Source organism: Gymnoscopelus braueri, assembly GCF_963280865.1.
Source record: "Gymnoscopelus braueri genome assembly, chromosome: 10".
In the NCBI taxonomy this organism is placed as follows: domain Eukaryota; kingdom Metazoa; phylum Chordata; class Actinopteri; order Myctophiformes; family Myctophidae; genus Gymnoscopelus; species Gymnoscopelus braueri.
This window is the reverse complement of record NC_137611.1, coordinates 36,092,326-36,114,649: the sequence shown is the minus strand read 5'-3', so window position 1 is coordinate 36,114,649 and position 22,324 is coordinate 36,092,326. Positions and strand designations below refer to the sequence as shown.

General features: G+C 40.6%; 1 protein-coding gene across 1 annotated transcript in view; it reads left to right on the top strand.

Moving 5' to 3' along the window:
* The first annotated feature begins 2,043 nt into the window (after window positions 1-2,043).
* The window catches only part of zmynd11 (zinc finger, MYND-type containing 11), a 32,352-nt gene continuing 12,071 nt past the window's right edge, over window positions 2,044-22,324 (top strand). The window contains exons 1-7 of the mRNA XM_080440949.1: window positions 2,044-2,209; window positions 7,217-7,352; window positions 9,453-9,612; window positions 10,838-10,861; window positions 17,729-17,890; window positions 20,015-20,071; window positions 20,324-20,401. Coding sequence (XP_080297075.1) covers window positions 7,222-7,352; window positions 9,453-9,612; window positions 10,838-10,861; window positions 17,729-17,890; window positions 20,015-20,071; window positions 20,324-20,401 — 612 coding nt within the window. The 5' untranslated portion in view covers window positions 2,044-2,209; window positions 7,217-7,221. The remainder of the gene's footprint in view (window positions 2,210-7,216; window positions 7,353-9,452; window positions 9,613-10,837; window positions 10,862-17,728; window positions 17,891-20,014; window positions 20,072-20,323; window positions 20,402-22,324) is intronic.

Genomic DNA, 22,324 nt, shown 5'->3' with positions numbered 1-22,324 from the left:
TTAGTAATAGACAATAAACAAATATTGTCTAAGTAATGTGATATTACTAAGACAATATTTGTATGTGCAGAACATTCCATGTTAATACATGGATCACAACCAAATTTGATTGACTTTTGATTCCAAAAAGGGTTGTTTAAAGTAGTTTTGGCTTTGCTGATGTGATATGTTGTTTTTAATTATTTTCATGATTTATGTTACTTCTTTAAACAATGTGTCGAAACAATGGATGGTTAATTGGCTTGGGGTTGTTGTTATGGGGTGAGTTGTTGGTTTGAAATATTTTTGTGCAGATCGCCACAAATAAGTAAAGTTTAAGTTAATTACAACAGGGGTTCTCAAAGTGGAGTCCTTGATGGGTCCCCAGCTAGAAGTTATGTATATATAAGTTAATATAGCATAAAAATCTGTTTAACCCATAGAGTTAAAGATATTTTTAACTGGTGGTTAAAGTCAATTTTGTAAGTCAATTTTGAATTCCAGACGAGTATTTCTACATTGCAGTATTGATACTTTTACTCATGCAAAAAAGGTGTGTACTTTTTCCACCACTGCCTACGACTGTACGACATATGGTAAGCATAAATAATAATATGCTACATTTTGATTGCCTTCCTGGCTCAACCAGCAGAAACGTGACTGTACTTCGAACAACTACCAACATTCCACCACTAGAGTCCCAGCCTGTGCTGCTACGTGTGCTTCTGGCTCGGCTTGTGTTTACCTCCAGTGTTGCCATGTGCGCTTATTATAAGCGACTTTGAGCTTGTTTTTCTGTCAAATTGCTTGTAAATATTGGTAGTTGCGGTTTTTTTTTGGGCTTGTTTCTAAAGTGTAGTTGCTTATCTGGGCTTGTTTCCTAATGTTGTTTAAACCAGTGTTTCTCAAACATTTTCAAGTCAAGAACCCCCAAATGAATATGTATTTGTCTGTGTGGGCCCACATCCACATCTGACCATATTTGATGCGAGGGACCCCCCTAGCCCTAGAATGTCTGTGATCTTACATACATTTCATGTATTCCAAATACACAGTCATAGATCCCTCTGGCCGACGCGCTGTGTAGTCACGATCGATCTGCGCGGCCGTAAAAGTGCTCTAAACTCTGTCTGTACTCACCCAATAATTAATTCCTAAGACTTGGAGTCAGATATTGTAATTGTCCTCTAGTTTCATTTGAAAGTTCTGCCAGAAAACGTGCGTTTAGTCAAATATCTCCACTTTTCCACGAGCTGCACACGGACGACTTTCTGTACGGGCTAGGGCATGACTTGAGTGAAGGACCGAATTTACCCAAACATCCTCTGGTCATCATAAACGTCATAACAAATTGACACAGGGAAGCACAAACGAATGGGGCACACAATTGACAGGTGCTTGTAATTGGTGTGGGGTAATGAATCACCTGCCAATTGTGTGTCCCAAACATTTGTGCTTCTCAAAGGAAGTTTAGATATATGCAGTCCTGCACTCATTGGGCAATGGGCCCCTCGCCCGTACAGAAAGTCGTCCGTGTGCAGCTCGTGGAAAAGTGGAGATATTTGACTAAACACACGTTTTCTGACAGAACTTTCAAATGGATATGAAACTAGAGGACAATATCTGACTCCAAGTCTTAGGAATTAATTATTGGGTGGGTACAGACGGAGTTTAGAGCACTTTTACGGCCGCGCAGATCACACAGTGTGTCGGCCAGAGGGATCTATGACTGTGTATTAGTATTTGGAATACATGAAATGTATGTGACATTCTAGGGCTATGACCCCCATACAAGATTTGTGTTGTTAAAACGTTTCAAAAACATTCCACATTTTCTCTCTTAGATCTCAGTAGATCTGCAAAAAAATGCAGATCTACAAGCTCACAACGTGTCACGGTGCGACGCGTTGTGAGATCGGCTATTTTCAAATAGCCAACGCAACGTATATCTTTAAAGTGGCATATAGTCGCTTCGTTTGGTCTTGTTTTCATAGAACCCTGGTTGCTTGTTTCTCTCGCAAAACCTGGCAACACTGTTTACCTCCCCAACCAGAGAGAGCCAGAGAGCCAGAGCCAGCTGGACACCAACAACCACATTTATATTCACACTGTCCAAAAAAAAACTAACCCCGGAAATACAAATGTAAGGCGCCTCGCATTCGAGTCCTGCGCGGATATTTACATGTTCTACAGCATCGCATGTGTTAAAAGGCAACACTGTAGAAGAGAGGTAAGTTATTTATTTAACGAGCGAACACATAAACGCATTGTCTTCAATGACAACATTACGGGGGCTGGCTGCTGGGCTTTTCCTCTCCCATGATGGAGGATTGTGGCGAACATGGCGCCCTCCAAAACAAACGACTAGCTAAAAAAGCGAGTTAGCTGGCCGAACGTGTCGCACGATAAACCTGCCAACAGCTGCTTTTATAAAGCACTGTTAAAACATAATGGCTGGTTATTTTAATGTACACGACGCGATGACAAACCAAACTCGCATGATAATATGAGCTGCTGTCGGGTTGGTTTGTTGTCACCACTCGGTCGTCTTAACATTAGCTACTGAAGCTAAAAGGCTAAATTGTTAGACTAGGTCCCGCACGAGCCTTCCGCTCGTCAAAACTGACGTACGTATTATTTAAAAAAAAGCATCATTTGTTATTACTGTTGAAAATAAGTCATTTTAGTTTTTTTTTTGCGACAAACTATTAAGCCATTAGCCTCCTCAGCTCGCATCTGTATTTGTTGTTTTGTGTGTTTTTTTCTTTCATTAGCAACTGGATTAGTGATGTGATTGTGATGAGATAAAAGCGCACTAAACGTGTAATGTATTGTTGTTCGCTGTCTTTTAGTAATAAAAATAATGTACTTGTGATACGTCGCCAGTTAGTTAGCCTGGCTGGCTAGGCTATGTTAAGCTAAAGTGATTTGCCCCGTGGCCTTGTTGGGTCTCCTCTTTGTTGGGGAATCTACGAGTGGTGTTCACACAGTAATCTAAAAGTGACATGTGTCTTATTTTGCAGCACATATGCTAGTGGTTATCAAACCTTTACATTTCAAGGTCTCCCCTTAACTCTGACAGAGAAATGATTTGTACACTGTCAGAGTTATAGACTTGCAGGAGTCCCTAGAATCCACTTTGAGAATCACTGACACACACAGATTTACAGCTCACAGAGACGTGCCGTTTTGTCTAATCCAGTCCAACGTCAGGTGTGATTTGGTCATCAAAATGCTGGGTGACACAAAGTCGTTAGAAGGCTGTGTGACATCCACTGAAACTATCCCCAAAACACGTGTCACTTTCTGGGGGGGGTGTGAACTATGCTCCTTTTTGTGATGGAAGAAAGTTGGTGTCAGATACGTGTGCACACTGTTATTGTTTATTTGTTTACCTGGGCAATAACAAAATGCAACAACATACTTTGTTGGCAGCCTTTTTTTCAACCCCTTGAACCACAGCATCATATGCTGGAGAAACATTAACCAAAAATAGCTGATCTACAAGCTCACAATGCCACACTCTGCGCTTGTAGCTATTTTTGGCGAAGAGATTAGGTGTACCAGAGCCAACTTGGGACCAGTTTACTTAGTCTAGACTAGAATATTTAGGTGGTTAATTTAGCTTCCAGGCTACCCCAGCGCTGCACTGCAACTAGTTTGTTTTGAGGATGTTTGTGAGAGGTCCAGGGTCCATTTGTCACAGCATCATGTACAAGTGCGGGCCCCAGGGAGACAGAGGTGTGCGGGTCTGCAGCTGTGTTTTGTCTTTGCCCTGAGCATAGCAACCTTAGCAGATGCAGGAGGGACTTGCCATCCACGCCACTGTGACCGTGGCACAGGTGGTCCTAATTTACACCTTGTGGCTGGCATAGCGTAGGGGTGTCTCATTGCTCACTGTCGCCTATCTGCTCTCTTCTCGCCTCCTGTTTCACTCTCCAGAAGAGGTGGGAGGCCTGTCTGAATGCTGTAGGCCGCCTGATTTACTGTCCATTCACTTTTCAACATGAATTATTGCCGGTTCACATAGGCAAGGGTTCTTCATAGGCAAGGGTGTTGGTTTTAGCTGTAGCGGCAGGAGGTTAATATGTCATTTTGACAGAAGAGATAGTGGCGATGTGCTTGAGCCAAACCTTTACTCCAGTACAGAGAATAGAGCAATACTTGTCTTTGGTAGGCAATGACAACATCGTACCTGAATATCTATAATGGAGTCGAGTAGGCCTATTTGCTTTTGTGTTCATATGAAAGATTTAAATTACAACATGCAATAACTACACAATCAAAACACAATGCACAACAAGTTAACTATTTCAGTTGGTAGAATAGGTATAAAACAAGGTTAAACATAATGGGTATAAACAAAGCGCACATAGGTTATAGTACAGCATGCAGGAGGGAAGTTATTTTGGAATATTCCCTGTTGTGCAATAAACTAATTTGCTTTACAAGAACACAAAGCTTCAGCACATGAGCAGTCATGCAAAACATGAACTGCTGTATTTCTAGCCTTCGTGCAGTGGCTGCATACTGTGAGTGTGACTGACCGCATGTTTAGGTTGAGTTGTGTATATATGTTCTTAGGCAATGCCGATTCACCCAAGTCCCAACGATCAACATGTGTTGATTAAGCTTGCAGTAGGCCTACATCTTCACTGCCTCTGTGGTAATTCACACATGGCATGCCTGACAAAAGTTTCAAAAAATGAAGAATATAGGTTACTTTCTCACCCTTCATTTATTAGAGCCCCTGCTTTCACAGAAAGCTCTGAAGCCAAGCACACTCCTTGCTGTTATTATGGTTTGTTTTTGTCCGCAAAAAATGACACCTTGGGTTTCACAGAGGCTTAGGAGGAGAACGCATGAAATTGGATTTGAATTTTTGAAGAGGTTTCAAAGGATGCTAAGCCCAGGCACCCGCTGCATGGAGGCTCAGGCAAACTAGTGATATTCCCTTTGAAGGTCTTTAAGTTATGTTTATTTTCTAAATAATTCAATCTGATCTCTAAGCTCCAGTCTTCATTGCGACCTTTGTTTTTATGTCAAAATGGCAAATGCTATTAGACATTAGATTAGACAGTGTCCCGATGACAGCACTGTAGTAAAAGTATTTGAAAAGGAAAGATTTGGCTTTAGCTTAATATTTAATCATTATCCTTTCATGTTTGTGTTCTTGTGTATTGTGTGGCGTTCTATCTTGTCTGCTCTCTTAAAATACTATAACAATAAAGGAACATCTCCACTTCAACTTAACTTTATTGCAAAACTCTACAGGTATAAAATAGTGGGTGAAGTTCTTTAGTGCAAGCTACCCACACATTTCAGTTTCATTTTAAATAAGAAAAACTAATCTCAAACAAATACAAAGACGACGTTCCTCAATGTATGGGAGTGTAATAGTGTATATACAGTCATATTGAGCAGCCTGGTGGCCTGGCTGTGGAAATTGTCCCTAATTAGACTTTTCATTTTCCATTTAATACTGCTGTATCACCTGCCTGACGTTAGCACCATGAACAGATTTTGGCTGAGGTGGTGAGTGTCTTTGATGACCTGTTTAGCCGTGGCTAGGCACCACGGTGTACATGTCCTGGAGGGAGGGAAGCTCACCTCTGATGTTCTTGGACCACTGCACCAGCCTCTCTACTAGCGCTCTGCGATAGAGGCCGGTGCAGTTGGCAGTTCCCATACTGTTATGTGTTCCCATACCGTGATACCGGCTCGTCAGTATGCTCTCAATGGTGAGGATCCGATCCGGACGCATGCTGAATGTCTTCAGCTTCACCAGAGGTTGTACAGAATAGATGTTGGGCCTTTTCACCATGTACATGGTGTGTGTGGTCCACGAGGTCCTTGGAGATGTGTATGAGGAACTCAGACTTATCCATGAGGACAGTTTTGTTCTCTTGCTCTAGCTCTGCTCTTCCTTTCTAACTGATGGTTATTATCACTGCTTTAAATTAGTTGATGCATTTACAAAATGCATGTAATGCTGCCTTATGTGGAGGTATCAACTTAAGAATATCAGTAGATAAGTCCTGGGTTTTAACTCTGTCCAGGCTTCACCTAATGCTCCTTATCGACTGATAAATCCATGTAGCTTGAGCTTCTCTTTTATTATATAGGAAGCAATTAATGATGCAACAGTTAATTTAACTAACTGGAAAAAAAAGAATAGCTCATTTAATAAATAATATATATATATTTATATATATTTTGGGCATGTCATTACATGCAAAACGTATATATATATTTTTTTAATAGTGAAAATAGGAGATCTAAAACCAGCTCACAACGGTAGATCTTTTTGCACAAAATCATTGTGCGCCAAATTATAAAACAATGCTCGATTTGTTGATTTATTAAAATTCAAAAAAATATATATAAAGCAAGCTTCTCAATTATTAATTGATTGAAAAAGTAATCAATAGCATAATCGATAAGAACATAATCGATAGTTGTAGCCCTAGAAGCAATGGAGTAGGGTAGCTCAGACAGTTTGTTTGTGTTTTGGACTACACCACTGGAGCAGGCCCATTTGGCTTATTTGGCAAAACCATGGGAGAATATTAGATGTAGCATAAGTTGTTTTATGGACATGATGTTTGACGAATATATACTGTATGCCCATTGCCCCCTGTTTTGTAACTTTCTGGGTGTAATGGCAGCTATATTAGGATAGCACCACTGATACAGGCCTGAGGCCTTTAATGGAACAATATTTGGATGAGTATGTGTACGTACTACATAGTTAACTTGGAAGATGGTGTCAGATGCAGCAGATGCTTATGGCTAGGAAGATGCATTTGTTTTCATATATTGCTTTGATGATTGTCTCCTTTTCATGAGGCAAACCTGAGTCAAATGACCAGTTTGTGAAACCCTACAGACTCCTTTTATTTTTTCCTATCCCTTTTATTATTGGCTTAAACCCCCCCCCCCCCCTCCTTTTTTTTCTCTTATTTGCTGACACTGCACACTAACTTGAACTTAGTTGAACAATTATAGACAAAGCAATTCAGCACAATTTGAGTACTTGTGAAATCATCCAGAGCAGATGATTGATCTTACAATTGCTCTATCCATTTCAGTCATTTTGATTATTTATTTTTGCAAGATAAATCAAGCAGCTATAGACAATAGAGATATTTAAAATCGAAAAAAGCCCATCTCTCTCCCTTTCCTTTTTAAATTGACATAATGTCTGAGTTGTTCTGTATTTCTGGTCGCCCACCAGGTAATATGAATAAGGAAGTCATGTCCCGCGTGGTGAGGAAGAGGCAGGCCGACCCCAAGGTGGTGCAGTATGTCTGGGCAGCCATCGAAGTCATCCGCAACCAGAAACAAATTGCTAACATGGACAGGATCTCAAAGTAAGTGACCACAATCTATGTAGATGTTATTGACCATTCTGAGCACAATTTACATGCTAGGCATTTAGCTAGGCTTGGATGTTAAACTCGATGTCACTTGACAAAGTGACTGTCAAAGATTATATTTTTTCCAATGGCCTAATCAAAACGTCATGGTTCTGGGAATGTCTATTGTCTATTGAAAAACATACAAATACAGCATCTTGCGAGTTGCAACACCATCAGAAGCATTTCAACTGCAGTAACATGAGCTCAGACCAGCACTTCAAATAAAATGCTCTTCTTGTGATCCCGAACCTTATCTGCACTCAACCCCACGCAGTAACATACAGGGCCATGATCAATAGGTGGATTGACATTCATTGTCATTCTGGCTGGGAATCCAGCCAACCCATATTGCAGTTCCCCTCTGTAGAAGTCAGGCCTTTATATTGAACACAGCAGGTTCACCCATTTTCATTACACTTGTTAAATTATTGAGGATGAGGAATATTGTTTATACTATTGTTCAAAAGCATTGCAGCAGACCAGGACCCAAATCAGCGTTGCGGAATGTGCTGACGGGGTCGCGCAAATGACAATGACTTCAGTAGTAGAATATTAATGTTAATTCAGCATATCCTGGCCCTGGCATTTGTGGTTAGAGCACAGTGGGAGTCCCCGTATTAAGCCAGTTAAGAGCTGATGGGTTTAGTGTGTGCAGATGGGTTAGACTTAGAGAATCCTCGACGGCGGTTCTCCTTGTGGCTGAGCAGTCATTTCCTTTTGATTTGTGCTATTGAATGGGCGGTTTAAATGAAACACTTAGCGCTTCTCATATGCAGAGTACCTAAGGGATCTGGCTGCTTGCCAGGCACCCGTGCTGTTGTCATGGTGACGGAAAGCAGCGGAATGTGTCACACACACACACACACGCACACACACACACACACACACACACACACACACACACACACACACACACACACACACATACACCATCAAAACACTACTACACACACACACACACACACACTACTTCACTGAGTACACGTAAAGACACACTCACTCAACTTCATTGACTTAAGTACACATGTACACACACACCACACCCCTGAGCTCCATGCTGCCTCAATATCATTGTTCGGAGCAGTGGCTGGTATTAATACAGCATCCGGGGAACAGTCAGTGGTTAAGTGTCTTGCTCACAGACACTTCAACACATAGACTGGCCAAACTGAGGGTTGAACCGGCAACCTTACTATTCCCAGATGGCTTTTCTACCAACTCACTTACGGCTGCCCCGGATAACCGACTAACCACCAATTTAGGTTATATAATGTAACCCCCTTTAGTAGTACAAGCATCAATGACATAGTAATGTACAGTTGCAAAGCATATACAACAGTAGTGCACAACAATACGATAGATAATATTAAGTAGTGAATAACTGACGGAAACCCTCACGTACCATTAATTTGTCACATGCTCATGCACATTCAGCTGAGTAAAGACTTGGAAAGGATTCACACTTTTCAGCTCTTTTCCCCCCACTTAGTACCTGTCCATGTTGTAATTATTCCCATGAGTGACATGCACACATGGACTCCCACACATCCCACAGGCCTAATTTAATTTGAAAGCCACGATTGTTGTTGTATTATTCCATAACAAGTTTGTTGTGGCCTTGTTTGTTGTTGACATTAAGCACCTCTTTGAGGCCCTGGACAGACTGGGGGTTGACTAGTCACACACAGTGGGTGGTTTATTGCCATCTATTGTTTTCTTAAGTACACAACAACAAGCTGCCTTTGCAACACGCTACAGAAAAAATGGATGTTCCCAAAATCAGCCCGTGGGACAGAATGAACCTGGCCTCTGTGGGCTGCCAGCTTTACAACCTTATCTAAACAATGCTGCATAGTGTTGTCCGTGTTGCAGAGACCCCATGGATTGATGAATTCCTCTTCCGTTTTTTTTAAACAGATTTCCATTCATAGCAAAGCTGTGCTTCTCTGTCATATACATCTATTTGTGTTTCCTTTTCTTAAGACAGCGATATAAGAGAAGATTTAGAATGAAATCACCAACTCCTGCCCCCCACCCCTCAAACCCCAACAGGTACCTGAGCCGTATGTACGGCTTGCACCCCAAGGAGACGGCCAGGCAACTCACTCTGGCTGTGAAGGACGGCCTGGTGGTGGAGACCCTGACTGTCGGCTGCAAAGGCTCTAAGGCTGGCATTGAGCAGGAGGGCTACTGGTTGCCTGGGGAGGAGATGGTAAGCCAAGCTCGACTAGGACCACACCATTAAGTCTAATTTATGCTTTGCCACGCGATGGTGTCGCTCACCAAAAATAAATGCAAACAAACAACGTAAAGCATTGTTCGCTTGAATTTATTTCAGGTGAGTGGTGCTGTTGTGCGACAAAGCATAGGTTACGGTTTTAAAGGAATATTCCACCTCAAGCCGAAATCAGGCTGATCCGGTGTGTCTCAGGAGCGGACACATATAGTTCGCTTTATTGCTAATTTTATTTTGGTCATCAGTTCAACCATGTAAACAATACACACCATGTGCATAACATATAACAGTACTAAAACCAAACAACAACAATAAGAAATTATATTACATAGTTATTATGACCAAAATAGTTATAGGCTGAAGATAATAAGCTTATTCTGCCTACCCTTACGAGGATGTAATCTGATATCGAAACGTTGGGTGCTTTTGCACCCTGTTATTAAAGTAAAAGGCTCCAATCATCCGAGTTGCTCCAGCGCCTTCTTTATTCAAACAGGTTAGGTTGTAGTCCTGTTTAATCATATATCATTGTATTGTTTTTTTCAACAATAACACAAGTTATTACACATAGACATTTTTAGCGTTTCAAATCTGCTGGCTTTGCATCAGCATGATTTATATATTATTCTATCATACTTATTTTTTTTATTTACGTATATTTTCTTTTGGTGTCCTGATTTGATTATTTCCCTTGTTAGTTGGAAGGACCAGTGTGCTGTATTGTAATACTCTCCTCCAATGGTGTACCAGTGATTCTGCACCGCCATGTCACTTTTTCTCTACCCACTGATCTAGGCAATGAATATAACTCTTAACCCTGTTCATTTAGTGCAATTATATACACTTTGCAGGGATATTAGAATGGTCTGAACTGATGTTAACTGCTGCATATAATTACATATAAGTTATACATACAAATTTGCAGACCTCACCATGTGCCTGATTTATAGGTGCTGGTGGTAGGCGAAATAGGAGAAAGAAAGACTCACACACAATAACACTTAAACCATTTTGTTACCAGTTAGGGAATTCTACTTGTGAGGGGCCAATTTCATATTGTCGCACACAATTAGTTGTCACAAATCCATGAAAGTCAAGGTATCGGAGGTGTCAGGAGGCTCTTAGGAGACAAACACAAGCAGAGCTCCTTTTTATCAGCGGAACATTTAAACACTACTTTCTGAATCACTTGCAATCACAGGACCCGAAAGCTGAGGGACACAAGGTAAGGGCTGCATTGTTGTTTCTCCAAATTTGGGAGTTGGTTTGTTTCTCTTTGATCTCTCTCTATTTTTTCCCCCTCACAACTAACATCATTCTGTGAGAAATGGGTTCCACCACACACAGTGCAATCAAGGATTTGATTGAATCTTTTTATGCATTACAAAAACTTCTGGTTGTTTAGGCTACATTAACTACAAATAGACCCAAAGTGCACAAGGTAAATAATGTCTACTTTCCAACATGATGCTTGTGGTTGAGGCTACTACCTTACCTTAAATTATGCTGTGCTGTTGGAAATCCTGCAAGGTGAAAACTGAAAAGATTTCAGTGGCTTTCCATTGCAGCAATAAGGGAATTCCAAACGCAGTCAAGTTCACGAGAGTCCTTTAGTAGCACTGTGTTCAGGTGGCCGGACATTTCTTGCGGAATGGATCAGTGATCTTCATGAAAAGTGTGCTCGCTACTTATCTACAGATGTGCCGTTGCTTGACAAACGTGGCAAATTGAAACAGATTCAGTGACATGGTCGAAAGCTCTCTTCAGTACCGTGGCTTTATGCATACGGTGTGATTGTATCACAATCAAAACCAGAGGTTTCAGAGTGAACCATTGTCTGTCAATGTCCTTAATTTGACTCGCGTCCTCATGCAAGACGACAAGCAATGCTAGCATAGCTGCAGGTTGGTAGCGAGCATCACATCGATGAGTGTGTATTTCCTAGGCCTGTCCCCGACTAAGGATTTGTTTAGTCGAATCTAATTGGCGACTAATTGCCAATAGTCGACTGGCACTCTACTAATAAAAAAAATATATATATATATATATATTTTTTTTTTTTTTACGGCCAGAATACATTTTATTTCAAAGGGCCAAGTCTACACAGTTTGTTTTGTGTCTCCAGCAGAGTTTCTAGTGTCTCTATCTCTCTCTGGAAGAGGTTGCACATGAACTCTGCAGCCGCACTGAGGCGCTCCAACACAAACTATACCAATACAAAGACGAGGAATAAGAAGAATAAAGTGGAAGTTACGTGTGGCTGCAGGTGTAGACTTGGCCAAAAAACTATTTAAAACATTTTTGGCTTTTTTTTTTTTTTTTTTTTTTTTTGACTAGATTCGACTAAGAGACACGCAGTCGACTTGGACCCCCCGCGACTAACCAGTCGACTAGTCGACTTAGTCGAGGTCAGGCCTAGTATTTCCTGTAGTCTTTTTGCTTATGGTAGTTGTAGTTTTCTCCTCCATAGTGGGCCGGGTAGGGGATGTACTGCTGTGTGTTTCTTCTGTCCAGCATGCTTTGTAGTTATTATTATTTGAAAATGATGTGTCTGTGGGTGCTGGAGGGGAGAGGAGGGAGAATGTTGGGGGGGGGTTGGGTGATATATGTGATTGTACTCTCTTGCCATGTCCACGCCTGTTACTTGCATTGCAGCGGATCCCTTCTTTTTTCGTCAGCCAGCACTCCATGGCATGCTGAAGAATGTCTGGATGATCTCAAATCTGTTGAAAACCAATCTCAACTAGACAATTTCGAGAAATTATAAATTGTGATTGCAGCTACCATGGCCTAAGGAATCCACTGGGGGAAAATTGCGTTTCTACGACATAGGGTTCAACCTTTTGCACTTGTGGTGCCCCTGGGTAGAAGTGAAGGCGCTTCTGGTGGTCCGCTCTATTGAGGCCCTTCAGTACACAATTAAAGTTGTACATTCCATCAAATAATGAATATATCAAAACAATATTGAATATAGGCCTATATTCTTTTTAAAAAAAACAATTTGATATGTTTTCATCACATGACTCCACAGATGATGTGTACCAAATTGTGTGAAGTTCTGACTCATGTTACCAAATTGTGGCTTATAGTTGTGGTACTTAAGGCAGCGCTATGTAACTTTCCTCTTCTACCCTGGATTTGAACCTGGTTTCCTGCATCAGTGTTGAAAGCCTGTGTTTTTCAAGATATCTTGTCTTTGGCCCACTTCAGGCATCCTGGCTCTGTGGCTCATGTTAAAACCAAAACCCTCCCGCATCATTTGAATCGCGGGAGCTGTCGCTCAGTTCAGCTGACATGTTGTGACTTTGGTGGTGGCAGCATTGGCAATGTTTATGTCACCAGTGTGTTTTATAAGCTTGGAAAGCAAGGGAGCACAACATGTACTTATACCCGAGACATACAATTCTCTCTCACTAGTCCATTCCGTGTTGCATCATATACATTATCTCAGGAAATCCACACACACTGTAGCAACAACAAACTACTTCTCCAACTGTATCCTACATCGGATGTTGCTCTGTTCGCTTCCCAGAGTTGGACATTTTTCAACTTGCATGATTTGTTTAGTTTTGGGTGTAGAAGGAAATATTGCTTGATGATGTGTCTTTACATTGACTTAATATTGAATTGCTTCGCTCAAAAACATTGCATGTCTTGTGTGAACACATCTTTAGACTCTCCCAGGCTCCGATCTCCCAAAAAAACTCTTTCTGTTCATCAAACCATTCCAGCAGCAGCGAAGATACCTCTTAATACCTGACAGAACCCATATGGCACCTGTGGGTTGTCAAGTGTGTCTATACAGTACATCTGTGTGTGTGTATCTCTGTGTTTTGTGAATGTGTGTACAATATTGATATGTGTATGTCCTCCGTATCGGTGTGTGTCTGTGTGTGTATGTAGACACTGTATTCCAGTGTTTCTGTCAGGCTTGGCTTCACATCAGGGCCCTTGGTGGCGCGGAGGAGATCTATCATGGAGCTGTCTTTGCTGCTTTTGTCCTCCATGACTATTTATGGTGCTGTTTGGGCTTGTCAACTTCTTAGCCCCACTATGACCGACTGAAGACACTAGTGCTGCTCCTTTTAGTTCAAGTTCATGAGTCTGTAGACAGGAAGAGGCAGGATCTGACATGACTAGGTGCACAGTTTTCTAAAGACTATAATTGTGTATTTGTATTGTACCCCCATCTGCCTTAATGTTACTTATGTTTAAGGTTTTGTTTACATAGTCAAGGTTATAATACTTATAGTTTTGGATTTTTCTTTTTAGTTTAGTTTTAGTTTGTTTTGAGTTTTTCTTCTCTTAATTCAGTTAGTTTTAATTCGCTTCTAGAGCGGATTTGCTAGTTTTTATTTTTATTTTGGATAATAGTTTTAGTTAGTTTTTTATTAGTTTTAGTTTTTTAGTTTTTTTGTATACTTTCGGCCCTTTTCAATCCTGCACAAAATAAACAAATGCGTCAGGTGCAGGATTGAAAAGGGCCAGAGTAAGTATTGTTTAATAAAAACTCTAGAAATGTTTCAGTTACAGATTAAGTTTATAAATAAATTGACAAAAAAACGATTTACAGCACTAGAGTGAAGAGGGTTGCTGCGTGATTAAATCGATTGACTGGATGTTTGATAAAGGACTGTTAACATGTGATGACTATATATGAGATTTACAGAGATTTTGAGGTGATGCACTGTACGTTATATTATCATGAGCTTAAATTCTGATTAGATAAATAATTGAACACATACACACAGTATTTTCGGGCCTTACCACATGATGATTTTCTAAGAAACTACTTGTGGCCTTGATGGTGGTGTTTGATCTGGTATGTGCCAGCTAATAATAAGCTGTATTTATATGGTGAGTCCAGATTTCAGGATCGTGATTGTGAAAGGAGTGTGTTGACTTGTTGAATCCGAATTTGATGATTTGACCTAGAGACTCGGACAATAAAGACATACATAGACAGACAGACATAGAAAGAGATTAAGAAAGGGATATGTGCTGCTCTTGTAGATTTATATACGTATAATTTATGCACCAAATTGAACCAACAAAACCATAGAAATACAAAGATTTCCAGAAATGGATGGTAAAGCATCAGTCTTTTAGGCTGTTTTATGTGGCTGTGACAGTCAGTCTGAGCCGCTCCAGCAGACTGTGAGGGGTGCAGTTGGACTCTTGACACTTTGCAGATTACCGTAGTTGGATGATGATCTCTAGTGGTTCGTTCCTACTGGAACTCCAGCAAACGAGTCAAAATCATGAGCCGCTTCCATTGATTGCATACAAAAAGTGTTCTTAAAAATAAGGGTCACTTTTCTACTCTTTGTGCCCTGTGACTTTCTGGTTTCCATGCTAACCAGCAGAGCTGCCAGAATGCCTTTAAACCATTGTAAAGATTTAGTGTCACTTTAGCGCACTTACAGAGAACTGGTACTTAGGTTGAAGCAATGCAATGAAGCATCCTCCTAATTGCTCACATGTCATCAAGAACCACAACGAGTGCTGTTCCACGCTAGATTTTTTTAGAAGGGGACTACATTCTAGGAAATATTACTAGTATACGTCTGTACATCATCTTAATGTCTGTTTTAATTATGTAGTCAAATGCTAATTGATGGTTAACTCTTTGACTGCCAGAGTATTTTCATAAAGTACTCCCCCATTGCCAGCAATTTTCGTGTTTTTTTTATTTTTATATTTTGAAAATTTTCATGAAAATAATTGATCAGAGTGTTTTTTAAAGACGCCGCACAAATCCGCCACCAGAGAGCAGCACATGATAGCTTGATCAGCTCCTGGTGTCTCTCTCACCCTTCTTGAGCCATTAGACAGGGAAAACCATGAAAACGGATGTGACGTCCTCCCAGATTGTTTTGATCGTCAAAATTACGTTGTGATGCACGACGGCGATGACCGATCGTCACCCAGACCATAGATTATAGAAGAGAAACTGTCCGTTTGTCCGTCATACCGTGTGAAAAACCGTTTGTTTACCTATTTTGGACGAAATGACCGGGGGAAAATAATCAAAAACCGGAAACGGAACCCAGGACATGAAACCGGATGCAGATATGGGTGAAGTAAGTGGAACTCGAGAATAACATTGAATTTTAAGCAGCATAGCGCGATCAGAGATTAAACAATGAACGCAAATCCAACGCGTCAAACGCATCAATGGCGTGGGTGGATTAAGTAGTTATTGACGCGTTTTCGAGTCAATGGCGTTTATAGAGTTAAGTGGTTCAGACTTCCATCTCTGGACCCATTTGTACCATTGGCTGAGCTAAGATCAAATCTGACTTCTGTGACCAGTGCTTTTGCTTTATGCCTCAACTTCACCATCTCAGCTTACTCTGAAGTCTAAATAAAGAAAAATGCAAGGGGAGTGGACTTCTCTCCCCTTTAAAAATGTATGTACATAGTGGATACTATGAGGTTAATTAGTCGGGGTGGGAGCAGGAAGTGGGTCAGCCTGTATTTGCTTTCCCTAATGTATTGTTGTTTATGTTCTCCCATGTAACATGACTGTGGACTTACATAACATACTTAAATATATTGTCTGTTTATTGTTGAGGCCTGTATAATATACATACTTTTCTTTTACCGTTCAACATGACTATATAATTAGCATTTTTAGTACCTGGGGTGGATGTTCAATGAACTGGTGTTTATTTTTAAGATGCAGGTTGTAACTACAAGGGGAGGGCAGTGTCCCTAGACACCTCAAGGCTTGCTCAGTCGTTTTATTGAGGAACTGGCGTTAGGCAAATAAGTAAGTAGTTACTGGTGTTAAGATTGTTGCTAAGCAGTGCTGACCTGAGCTATGTTTAGTGGCCGGAGTTGGTATGGTTCGTATGGTTATTGACATCATCAATTTCCAGGAAGTAAAAGTCTTTGTAGGCTTGAGAAAACATTCCAGATCATTGTGTATTGGTTTAATAGATGGTATTGTGTTGCACTTTTATGGAGCGTAGGTGTCTTAATTTGTCTCAAGAATGTTGGCATCCCTTCCTTGCAATACATTATAATTGACTGATCTACATTCAGCAAGCAGGAGGTGTTCAGAGTTCTACTCAAGGACATATTGACAGGATGGAGCAATGGCTGTTGTGGTGATCGAACCCATGACATTGATTGGTTAAGGTACATCTGTGATAACAGTTGTACCACTCTGATGCCCATTGCATTTACCATCTACAGTGTTAGGGTGTCAGGTTGTTTATGGTAGTAACAGGTTGGGCAAGTAAGTAAGAGTTGTGTATGCTGGGGAGAAGTATGTACATTCAACCTAATATTGTATAGTCATTTTATTCCTAATAGAAACTGATATCAAAGAGGTTCATTCCAAAACCTTATACATCTCTTTTGGGGGAAAACATTTGCCTCCTGATATATATTTTGTTAATATATATATTAACATTCCTGTTTTCTGAAGGTCTTAATCTAGATTGTACCATTTAACAGTTACAGTTGGCAGAGCGGCTTTACTTGGATGCCAGAAAACATTGTAAGAGAAGCGGTCTATTTTTAAAAAGGTGATGGATAATGCTTCATTTGGAATGAACCTCTTCATCTGTAATGTTTTTTTAGTTTAGTTAGTTATGTACTGGTACAGTGAGATAGCAGAGACCTAGCTTCAAGGTGGGAAGATAACATCAGCCAAGAAAAGGCTGATAAGTGCATGCAATGTTTGCATTGGTCTGTTTGCAAAACAAATTTGCCCTTGTGGAACACTAAAGTTTTGAATCGGCCAATTTGGCATTGGCACATAGCTTTCCACACCTATTGGTATTCAGTGACACTATATTATATTGCTACTAGGCAGCATCGCCAGCTGACAAATCAAAGAGAGCTCCCTTTAATCTCTCAAATATTAACATTTCTCACACCAACATTTTGCAATCACCTTGCAAAATGTTGCCGGTGTCCAAAATGTTGTTTTGGTGGCTGAACAGATTAACTTCCCTCCTTGGCTGGTCTCAAAGGGTTTGTGGTGGTGGTGGACCTAAGGGCGGGTGTGCTTGGGGTGGTATGGTTGGTGGGGGAGGGGGTGATCCAAACCGGTGTTCCATGTGTGTGTTTTGTGCAGGAATGGGAGACGGAGAGTCACGACTGGTACTGTTTCGAGTGCCACCTGCCGGGCGATGTGCTGTCGTGTGAAAACTGCTTCCGCGTCTATCACCTCAAGTGTCTTTCAGAGGAGTACAAACCACGAGACGGGGGCTTCCACTGGCACTGTGCGGTCTGCAGGGTAGGTGGTGTGTGTGTGTGTGTGTGTGTGTGTGTGTGTGTGTGTGTGTGTGTGTGTGTGTGTGAATTGGTGTACCGTATATGGGTGTGCGGACACACAAAGGTACTTGAAAGGATAACTAGATTTTGGGGGTTTTATGTCTGTTCCCTGCCAGGTATCAAAAGTAAGGTTTGACTCTACAAAAAAAAATCCTTAGCATTTAAAACATTTTCTAACTACCGAACACAAGGGAAAACTAACTTTTAATCCCAGTTTCATCACTATAAAAGTGCTTTTCAGAGTGTTTTGTGTTGACCTATGTTCCCAAATAAAGTTGGTGAAATATACAACTTGGCAGGGGTTGGCTTAGAGTAAAATGTCATGATCACTGGCCTTACCATAACCACTGGCCACCATTAACGTTAAAAAACATAAATACATTTCTGGTCCGTTTTCGATGCTGAAGTCCTTTTGGCACGACTGTTAGGGGCAGACAAGGATGCTGATACTGATGAATTAAAAAAGTCAAATAATGCAGATATATCGGCCAAACCTATCTACCGGTATGGCTCTCCTCACTTTGTGTTACTGGCCCTGGATCAGCAGCTCGTTCCACGTGCAATGTCTGTGTCTGTCTGTCTCCCAAAGCTTTTATAGACAACCTTTTACAGTCCATCGAGCTTGTCTGTATTCCAGTACCTCCTTTTGCTGCTGACAGGCCATCTCCTCATTTCATCACCAGTAGAGCTGATAAAATCAGATGCCCTGGCCAGATTGTGTGTGTGAGTGTGCGCGCGCGTGTGTGTGTGTGTGTGTGTGTGGGTGTGAGAGAGAGAGCGATTGAATGAGGGAATGGGGGGTAATTGTATGCAAACAAGGATATATTACTATGTGCAAAAGATGTAAAGTGATGTAGAGGATTTCAAATACATTTTGTGTCCCCCCCCCCACACAAACTAATACCATCAACATAATCATAAATGAATTCTAGATTCTGTCTCTTGTTTATGCTTAATAGACAGCCTTGGTAAAATACATTTTACAGGTATTTGTTGACAATTGGAAAAAACATTTTTTGATATATACTGTAGATCTCCAGCAGTTTTCTTATAATTATTGATCCCTTTATTTAGAGCTCTGTCACCTATGCCATGGATACGGAATGTTAGGTTGACCCTATAGAGGAGTGTTCCTAAGCAATTTAATTTATGCGTCATACTGTGTGGAATTCCTGTCATTCAAGGTGTTAAAAATTATAGTTTCTTAATTGAATGAATTGAATAGAGATCTTTCTTTGAACCCAAAAGAGGAATAATTTTCCAGAGGGTAATATTCATTTCATGTTATTCAGTCAAAACAATCTGTCCTCACTATATTCAGAAGGTAAGCAAATCCATAACGGACCCAACTGAGATGCCAGAAAATAACATCTGAAATTGGGAAGGTTTAAACCAACCTCTGGGTGTTCAGAGTCTAGTATGTTTGGAAAGAATAAATAAGTATACATTTGATAACTTACTTAGTAGTGTAAAGAAAAAGGCTTTTATCTTCATGTTGCATCAATACATAAATATTCCAAATAACAATATTCCACTCTCATTTGACCTGATAATCCTCAGTTATCCCTCCGTTCCTGTCATTGATGTGTTTTCTTTATGTTTTTGAAAAAATATTGTTATTTTATTTTCCTAATTTAATCCCCGAATCGGCTATTTGGTCTGCGAAGGGTGTAGACAATAATATCTTCTACAATACACATGGATTTACCAGCTGCTTCGTATCACCTGTCAGTGAGGAGTTTCACCTGGAGGGTGTTATGCTCACAGAGGAACATGCTATATAGAGAATAGCCTCTTCTGCTGGCTTCCCACCCATGAACACGGCCAGTTGTGTTCGTCGGAGTGCCTGGCAAAGCCGGCGGCACCGTGGTGGAATCCAACCCTAGTCTCCATGGTGGTGGGCAGGAACACCCAATCGATGTGTTTTCTGACATAAAAGTTGCATTCTGTGTTCAGGTGGCTTATTCGTTATCTCCATACCAGCCAAGCGATTATCAAAATGCGCTCTTTTTTTATGACTTTCTCTTAGAATGCTTCAAAAGTGTGATTAAAACGTTTTGTTTTCTTGTGAATTGGATGTATACAGCAGCTGAAAACAGAGAGAGAGAGACAGCCAGGCAGTGAGACCCTTCCACAGGGAGAGGTCAGTTCCTCTACAGTTCACTGCATTCAGCTAAAAGCCCGCTGACCTCACAGGAGTGTGTGTGTGTTATGGTTTAAATGTGACTGGAGTGTTTGAAAAGATTATGTCCATTTGAAATGTTTATTTTTCTTTAACTGTTAACATTTTTCTTTTCCCCTCCTGCCCTCTCTCTTTCACCCCTCTTGACTACTCTTCTCTATCTCTGCCCCTCCCTCCATCTCTCTCTCTCTCTCTCGCTCTCTCCATCTGCAGGGAAGTAAAAAGAAAAACCTGAACAGACAGGACATGCGTAAATACCTGCGTTTTATTGTTGAGCGGATGAAAGAGAGGGTGAGAAAACACGTATGCACACACACATTTGTTGTCACAACACAATGGCATATGAAACTGGGGTCCTCGACATTAAATGTTGAGAATCACTGTCCTAGACTATCAAAGACTAGTAGCCTACGTTGTTACCCAAGCTGAGAGATTGCATTCACAAGAGTTTGATATTTTAGCAGCTCAATTTAAAAAACCTCTTCTACACTGCAGTCAAAAATGCAATGCCCAATTTTGGGCATGCCATGGGCAATTTTATTTATTTTTCCAATTACAAGTCTATATGCAAGCTCACAACATGTTGCGATGTGTGATTTCTTGAGCTTATAATTATTTTTGAAATAATTAAGAATTGTTGTGGTTAAGTCGTTCACAGCAAGGTGTGTACATTTTGCAGGGTTATTGCTGTTCATACATATTTAGTCCTGACCAAAGATGTGAAGAAGATGTGTAGATTGTGGGATAAGTCCTCCTTGGTCAGATGCATAAATACACAGACTTTCATAGTGACCTTATTGTCCTCTTTGAGTGCAGGGTTTTTCAGAAAAGAGCGGGAAACAGAGTGAAGGTGTAATGATCACAGCCAGCTCTCTCATCAGTCTTACAGACTTAAGGGCAATTTATGCTTTGCTTAAATGACAACAAAGATTACGTCAAAACAACAGAGGACTTTCTCAGTATGAATACTCAAAGCTCCAAACGTCATGATATGTGGTGCGACACGTTAGTCAACACTTGTCACTGACTCGAAGCATAAATTGACAGACCTAACCTACTGCATAATGCGCCATCAGTCCAGACTTGCAGCCCTAACGTACTGCATATCGTTGCTGTCGGGTAGAAAATGTCCAAAACCGTAGATTTTCAAGAAATGGGGGAAAAAGAAAAACCTATTGGAGTTATTAGATTCTAGTTACAAGCTCTAATACTTTTAATTGGTTAACCACTTTCAATCTAACATCACTATTTTGGGCATGTCAGCATAGGCATAATAAATAATAAAAAGTGAAAAAAGCAGATCATGTCAAATCGTGACGGCTATTTTCTATATATAAAAAGTATAGTAAAATATTTGTAAAACCAACAATTTGACCAATAGCATCGATCTATAACATTATTATAATAATGTGGAGATACCTGGTTTCCACCCGACAGTGACAATATGCTGACAGAGTCAGTCTCCAGTTGTGTGGTTGGTACAGTAAGATGGAAGGTTTGCTTTGATATTCTAGCAAAGTGAAATGAACATATAATGCCTCTACCTATCTGGTCATCATATCATCTTTAATAGTATTAATTTCTCAAAATGTTCTTGGGTATAATTATCTTCTGAAGGCACCTATACCCAATTGTTTTCCTTTTTATATTATTTTGTAAATACACCGGATTAAGCAAGAATGCTAACTTCCATCTGTAGTCCCATACATAAAACAAGCAACATTACAAGAGGCACAAATACAGACCGTACAAAAGGAGAAGAAAAGATTGTCACATTATTGATATTGAGTCACTCGGTCAATTGCTGTCTTGGTTGAGTGTGCCAAGGTCGTTCATATCCGACTGGTAGGCAAGGCAAACCAAGTCATAAACCAGCATGACGGGTGAATATTGAAATGTACCAGGTCCTGGGGTCTCTGCGGCTGGAAAAACATCCATACTGTGTGTGTGTGTGTGTGTTGAGGCTGGCATCCGTGTTTTTATACTGGTTTAAATCAAAGGTCCAGTAACGGCCCACAGCAGCCATTTATTTAATTTGTTTTTTTCTCCTTTACCGTCCACCTTCCTGTGTTCCTCCATCCATCCAGCCCCATCCCCCCCTCTATTCATCTCCCTTCTTTCTGCTGTTTATGGATTCAGTAAATCTTCATCTCTGCAGTATATATTGCCATTCTCCCCTTTCTCCCCCGTTTCATCCCTCTTTCATTTCAACAC